The 7,431-nt window shown below is 33.8% G+C and overlaps 1 protein-coding gene across 2 annotated transcripts; it reads left to right on the top strand.

Annotated features, from left to right (window-relative positions):
* The first annotated feature begins 281 nt into the window (after positions 1-281).
* On the top strand, positions 282-5,995 carry LOC121267973 (protein ARV 2-like). 2 transcript variants are annotated; one of them, XM_041172075.1, is made up of 10 exons: positions 282-618; positions 862-958; positions 1,046-1,093; positions 1,260-1,349; positions 1,679-1,724; positions 1,833-1,915; positions 2,023-2,117; positions 2,669-2,735; positions 2,871-2,946; positions 5,625-5,995. In XM_041172075.1, exons 2-10 carry the CDS (start codon positions 872-874, stop codon positions 5,708-5,710), a joined length of 678 nt encoding a protein of 225 aa, XP_041028009.1. In that variant the 5' UTR covers positions 282-618; positions 862-871; the 3' UTR covers positions 5,711-5,995. The 2 variants fall into 2 exon arrangements, with proteins under 2 accessions (XP_041028009.1, XP_041028003.1); XM_041172069.1 differs by having other exon boundaries at positions 285-618; positions 853-958.
* Positions 5,996-7,431: the final 1,436 nt, after the last annotated feature.

Here is a 7,431-nt window from a genome sequence, read left to right as displayed (position 1 = left end):
CATTCTCTTCTCATTTCATTTTAAGAAGTAGTGTTGATATATAGTGGCGTTAGCAAAGATAATGATAAGACGTCCATTTTTTATAACTAAATTATAAAATCAATCTTATTTTAAATTAAAGATATTTTTATAAAATAGTTATAAAAATATTATTATTTTTTAAAAATATCCTCCCTTTAAAATTGAATTTGTAAAAAGATGATAAAAAGAAGCGTGTATCTGTTTTTATTCTAGACGACAATTTTTTTTTTTTTTATTATTATTATTATTTTTATATCAATATTCTAGACAACATTGGTATGTCTTCAGTCTCTGTGTTCCAAACCTCAGTCCGAAAGAGGAATTATGGTCGACTCTTGTTCTTCTTCTTCGTGCAAGCACTTCTCTATCCAACTGTGCGACTGACTCAATCCAAAATTTCTTGAAAGATAGCGAACACCTTCATAATTCTATACCTATTCTGATCAAGAAATCAAGATCACAACCGGTACAAGTTCTAGTTTTTAGAAATTCCAGATCAATTTAGCCTCAGAGAAAGTGCCAAGACTTCTCTCTTGTTTCCCTCTCGTTCTCCCTTTGTTTCTTTGATTTCAACCATTTCCACAAATCGAACCCAAGGTAAAATTCCTTACGTCTTCTTACCTTATTGAAACTGTGTGTATTAATGGAACGTGATTGTGTTATGATTAGAGTGGTTAAATCTTGGCTTATCAGTATGTCCGGTTGGGATGGGTTATGACTACCTTAGTTCTGGTGATGATTGGAGTGCTGATTGTATTTTGGAGTGCTGATGAACCAAACCATTATTGCTTCTTTTCTATTTCTCATTCTTCTTGTTAATTATTGTTTTAGAATGGACAGAGAAAGAGAGATGGAGTACAGGTGTGTTCAGTGCGGGTTTGGGGTCAAAACATTGTTCGTGCAATACTCACCCGGGAACATCCGACTCATGAAATGTGTACAGCACAATCGAATTTTCCTTTCCTTAAATTTCATTTTACACGGTGCACTAAATTATCTCTCTTTTTTTAAATTATTTTGATAGGAGAATTGCAAAGTGGTTGCCGATGAGTACGTCGAATGTGAAACCATGGTATTACTGTTGTTATTTTGAAATTTTGATTTTTGAAATTAAAAGAGTAAATCTTTATCTTGGACGACTGGTGCATATCCTTTTTTAATCATTTGAGATATTGCTCACTACTGTATACGGCTATATTTAAAACTATGATTTTTCTGTGATTTTCTTTTGGTTGTAGATTCTTCTAATTGATTTGATTCTGCACAAACCCAAAGCATATAGACATTTACTTTATAACGTGCTCAAGCAAGAATCTCCAAAATTCAAGGTACGCAAAACCAACTGAGCAAATCTTTCTACCGGTTTGTGTTTTTTATATTGGTTTTTCAGTTGAATGATTTTCATCTGGTAATAAAGGTACTAATGGCTAATCACCCATTATTTGTATTCGCATGTATTATGAATTTAATTCTGGGCAAGTTCTGTCACATAGTCAGAAGCTGTCAGTTATTTTCACTTTTCCTATTAGAGTTTACTCACAAGGCCAAGAGTAATTCTTCAATTTTGGTTTATCTACTTTAATCTTTATAATCATGCCGGTCTGCCAATGTTTTCTAATTCTAATATGAGCTTCTTGTTTGCTTGAAAAAATTGCAGGGTTTATTGTGGAAATTAACTATTGGTTATCTTCTTTTGGATGTTTGTATCCATTGTTATGAGGTTAATATTATTTTTTTCAATCTTAGGGTTGTTCAATAATTAGTTAAATGCATGGTATGATTTAGTTGAGTGCCTTAGCTATATGTTCTAGACAGGTATCTTGTTTTAGAAAGTGGTGATGAAGAGTGGGGTTTGTCCACAAGCTTTTCTTCATTAGTTTGGACCTGTCGAAAGGTTTGCTGCTCACCTTTATAAAGTGAACATGTATTGATCTTGAAACATTCATGGGTTTGGATTTTATATGATTTCTAATTATTGAGTTTATCACATCATGGTTTTAGATGTTCACAGATGTCTTTCTCGGGAACTTCATGTTACTGTTTACTTTTCTTCTTGTGATGAAGATATCTCCTAGCAGACGTGCTGGAACCCCACGGTAAGCATTTGCATTACTTGTTGAGCTGTATACTTATGCTAAAGTAAATCAAGTTTTTAAGAGGGTGGCTTTTTACGATCAAGATTTCATTGGGCAGGGCAGTCTTGAGCACTAATCATCAGGGTAGCTTTCTCCATTAGTTCTTTTTTATCGATGAATTAAATGGGATCAATGAAGTGGAGAAAGAAGTGTTTCCTGAATTTGTATGATCCCTTAATAGTTACAAACTATATTATTAGAATTTTGAAAAGTAAATCAAATGACAATAAGTAAATAGTTGAAGTCATGCTCCTCAGATCAGTGACTATCAAATTATAAAATACAAATAGAGAATCAAATGCATTCACAAGAATTTATAGGTAATACATATAAGAAAATGTTCGTTAAAATTAGTTGCTGATTTGTGAAAGAAGATCCATGGTTATGCTGGTAGAGAGTTAGTTGGTTTTGGGTTAAGGTGAGATACTTTTATGTTCAAATTTATATTTATTGCATTATTAAAAGTCCATTAATAATTTCTAAGATTTTTGCTTATTTTTCGTAATTTTCAGGTGCAAAGACTTTTTGCTTGCAATCTTGATATCAAGTTACTTTAAGATATTTCTTGTTGCCATGATGGTATGATTCTTTAACATCATTTGATCCATGATAATGTAGTGCCTAACATTCTGGTTTCCATCTGTGGTCCTCATCTAATCCCCTTTGTCTATTATACTCAGTATATCCCTTTAACTTTGACTAAGAATTCTACAGGTCTGGGAGTTTCCATCATCGGTGATTTTCATTATTGATTTATTTGTTTTATCATCCAACACAATGGCAGTAAAAGGTCAGTTTTAGTTACAATTGTCAGAAGTTGTTGGTAACAATATTGTTCTTTCATGCCTTATTATTATGCATAGGTGAGGCTCTTGTGTATTTCTAGTGTACTTGGGCCATTACCCATCCTTATTATCAATAGAATTTTGTTTACTGACAAAAAAAAGTCATCAGTAACAAGTGATTAGTTTGGCTGAGAATAATACCCGAGTTATACTCTTGGTCCAGAATTATGACCTCAATGAATTTTAGTCCCTCAATCATTTCAGTTTAATCAACTCCCTTTCAACTCTGCTTGTAATGTACAGTAAAAGTTTTAGTTTATATGTGTGCACTCAAGGAAAACAGAACTGTGGACCAATGCCAGATTTTGGGTCTGAATTTTTGTTCTTGATTAAATATGTTTTGAACGTTCTGACACAGTACACATCCTTCGCCTTTATTTGAGGGTGTTAAAAGATATATTCATATGTGAATTAGGAAGTGCCAAGTAATCCCTTGTATGTATTCTAAAATATTTACGTCGTATCAGTCTAGCAAACACTTGCATACATGGAATATGATTGAATCATTATATCAAAAGTCATGAAGCCCTATTTTCTGGATAAATTTTTGGATTTTAATGTTGGTGCTTGGTGCTTTCGTAACTTCATCGCCAATTTCTGTGGTAGCCTGTTGGCTCTGGTTGGAGAAAGCAAGTAGTTAAGGTGACGAGCAAATTTGAAATAATATCTTAATAATCATTTTTAATCCAAATGTTCTTAAAGTCTGAATGCATCAACAAGTTCCATTCCTGAAAAAAGAGTTTTTCTTAAAATCTAAGGGTAAATAACAAAAGAGCACGCTAAACATTTTTTTGATGACAAGGGCATCGGAGACCATGTAAGGAGTCCTAAAATTATGCTGCTAGCTTTTTCCTAGAACAGTCAGAAGCTTTTTTAGGAGTTTATCACAAGGGAAGTCAATTCCTACTCCTAGTAGGAATGCCATTTTTCTGCCAAGGATAAATCCTAGATTTTAGGACTCCTTTTCTTCTAAAACTTGCTGTCAAATTCTAGGAGCCTAATTGAAATATTTTTAAGGAAACCATTTCTTTTAAGGTGTTGAAATGTTATTTTAGTAAGCCTTGTTGTAGCCCAACAAAACACCTACTTTTTCTTATAAAAAGAACCTTAAACACCCCCCCCCCCCCCCCCCCCCCCCCCCCCCCCCCCCCCCCCCCCCCCCATTTTACCCCAGCCACAATTCCCACTTACTCAGCCCCAATTCTGCCATGTTCTGCCAGCCATAGAGCGAAGAAAAAATCAAGTTTTCCCCCTACTTTCCTCACTGCCATATGCCCAGAAAAATTTCCCTGCAGGGCTGCCCATCCCCCAACTCCTTGAGTTTTTAACACCAAGAACTTAAAAGAATTGAAGGATCTTCACTGCCACTGCAGGTAAACATGATTCCAAGGGCTTTTCATTCGTTAGGGTCAAATATACTCACCTAGCTGTCCAGGTGCTAGAAGTAGCCCTACTGCAATGAACGTATATAGTATGAGCTTTCAATCCACATAGTCATATACCTATTCTACATCCAACTTGCAAAGAACACGTCACTCCCTTCTGCTATGAGTTTGGCATTGAGGTTTTTTACAAATCTACCCAACTCTCTCTGAAGAAGGAACGGTCTATCCATCTAGCCCCAGGGCCTTATCTCCATTCAAATCTTTTCTACCCCCTGTTCACTGTGCATCTCTTGTAAAGTTGTATGACATGGTCACCAAACTCTTGATAGTTTGAAATATCAACCCACATGTAACGAGTCTATAGTGTTGTTTCTCCTATGTAAATTAGCCTCCTGGTAAAAAATTTTGGTGCACCTATCTGCTTAGTTAACCCCAACCTTGGTTTTTGTCTCCAAGAAACCTCCTCTCGAGGGTTACCCTTTCCAGCTCAATACTAATCAGAACCTTCCTTTGTTTCTCTTGATCATCCTATGCACTCTCTCCTCTTCAATAGCATTAAAAGTACACAGGTCACCCAGAAGGTTTTTTTTTTTTTCCATTTTCCTCGCACATGGCCAAATATCTTTTCAGTTCAAAACTTTTAGCTTTCATTCAAGAGTTTTTTTTTTTTCAAACAGTTTTTTTTTTTTCTGTTTTTCAAGAGTATGTTTTTCTTCAAAGAAGCACAAATGATGTTTTTCTTCAAGGATCGTACTTGAGATGTTTTCAAGGTGATTAAACATGTATTGACTTGGCAGGGGTTTCTTTTTTCAACCATAAAAGTTCTGATGAAGTTGGTGAGAAAAATGTGTAAAACCCAAGTTCTGCACCACAAAGAGCTATAAAAGTACACAACGTTATAGTTAGTTGTATTTCTCCTCTTATCAACTTTTGCACATTCTTTTGCCATTCACTCACTGGTAGGTTTTATCATTTCCTAGTCGACTCATTGGTAGTTGGTAGATGCAGATTCCAGATATGTACTTGGATCTTTTAAGTTAAATAAATATTCTGCCTCCCTTCGATCTGTACGATCCCAGTACATATGTGCATTAGATAAATTTGTTCTAATTTCTCTCAAACTTTAATTTTTGGGAACCAGTTGTGACTATATATAGGATGGCTGCTGTAGTTGAACGGCATACTTGTCTGTTTCGACTCTCTAATGAACCTATATTTTTGGTTTTTTCTTGAAACAGTGATAACTGAATCAGGGATGAGTAAATGTATAGGAGCCTGCTTCATTGCGCATGCTGTTAAGGCCTTCACCTCTCAGGTGCTTTAGCTAAGATTTTTGAGATAAGCAAACTTCTTTGGCCATTTAATTCCCCAGTCATCGTGTTTAAATACTACAGAACAGAGCATCAATCTTATTCTGTCTTAACCTTTTTTAATACTCTTATTTCCTAACAATGCAATGGCAGTGGGTGGGATTAGCTGGCGAGTATAATTTATATGTGAATTCAAACTAGTCAAGTCAATATGAAATAGATTTGCATATTATGTTATCTGCCCATCGAAGTTAAATTGGCATTCTGATTCACAATTTCAATTTGTACTTTGGTCTCAATCTTCTTTATTGTAATTTTTTCTTAAAAGCATGATGGTAATATATTTAGCCGATTAATTCAATTTATTAGAGTATGATGCAACGTGAAAATCAAGTAATTTAAGAAATCACATAAATTTTTTTTTTTTTTTTATATAAGTAAGAAATCACATAAAATTTAAGCATAACATCTTGTATAGTTCTCTAGTTCTTTATTAAATATGCACATCTATGATATTTGACAGTCATAATCAAATTAAAGAACATGGCTGAGTTAAAATATATACCAAAAGGCCATAATCAAAGAGTTACAAGAATTGTAGGTACCAATTTCTATGCTAGCATAAGCAATCAAATCTCAAATCTATCTAAAAAACTAATTTGGACCATCATATAGATACTTAAATGATCATCAATATTACCTAAATACTAGAAAAATATTTATTTAGATGTTCTTTTGGTGTTACACTGATATAATGAATTTGATTAAAAAGTTATTAATGGAAAGTTTTTATAAAGAAAAATTCTTCTCATCAGTCACTTTTCACCATCACACACCCCACACCCTATGAAAAAAAAAAAAAATTATAGGTGTGGAGTGTGAAGTGAATAGTAATTGATGTATAAAATTCCTCTTCTATAAATACCCTTCGTTTTTAGTAGGCAAAGCACTTTGGAATTGGGACTTTGTGCTTGAGTGTGCTTTGCTTTGGGAGCAAGAGTTGCGAGGAGAGTAGATGATGTGACTCCTTGGAATAAATCTTCATACTTTGAAAATTATATAGAACTAGTGACATAGCTAAGCGATGCTCGGGACCAATCATAGTTGAGTTATATAATGAAATATAATAGTTCTTTCATCTTTGAATGAGTCCAACACCAACCAGTTTTCCTGTATTATTTCTAAAGCAGTTGTACTGTATATATTTAATCATTGTATCATTGGAAAAAATAGCTGTGTATCAAGAAAGTCATCTGATATATTCAAACTTATCTCCTTTAGAGCTGTCATAGGAGGCTCCATTTCTTCTTGGTTCTTACCACCATATATCCTGAAATTTGAGGTCCACCTTCTCATAGTTGTAGTCGGAACTTGTGAAGAAAGTTACTTCAAATTGTTGCATGTCTAGCTGAATCCTGCAGAAAATTAGAAGCAAAAGTTTCATTTACAATGGCGTATTAAGATATTGATTATTTGAAAGAGTAGCTGAAGAAAAGAGTATGTTATAAATGTACCAAACCTCTTCATCTATGAATATCATTTCCAACGTAATCAACTGGAAAGTGTTTTTTTTTTTCTTTTTTGTTGAAAACATCTCAAATAAATTATGCTACAAACAGTCACTTTTGCGTACTCTATTGACATTATTAGTCAAAATAATTATTTTATATTAAAAACATGTAATGAAGCTAATCACATTAGTAGAGTGCGTAAGAAATACGTGAAAATTTCTGCA

Source organism: Juglans microcarpa x Juglans regia, chromosome 1D (genome assembly GCF_004785595.1).
Source record: "Juglans microcarpa x Juglans regia isolate MS1-56 chromosome 1D, Jm3101_v1.0, whole genome shotgun sequence".
Lineage (NCBI taxonomy): Eukaryota > Viridiplantae > Streptophyta > Magnoliopsida > Fagales > Juglandaceae > Juglans > Juglans microcarpa x Juglans regia.
This window is presented reverse-complemented; position numbering and strand designations above follow the sequence as displayed.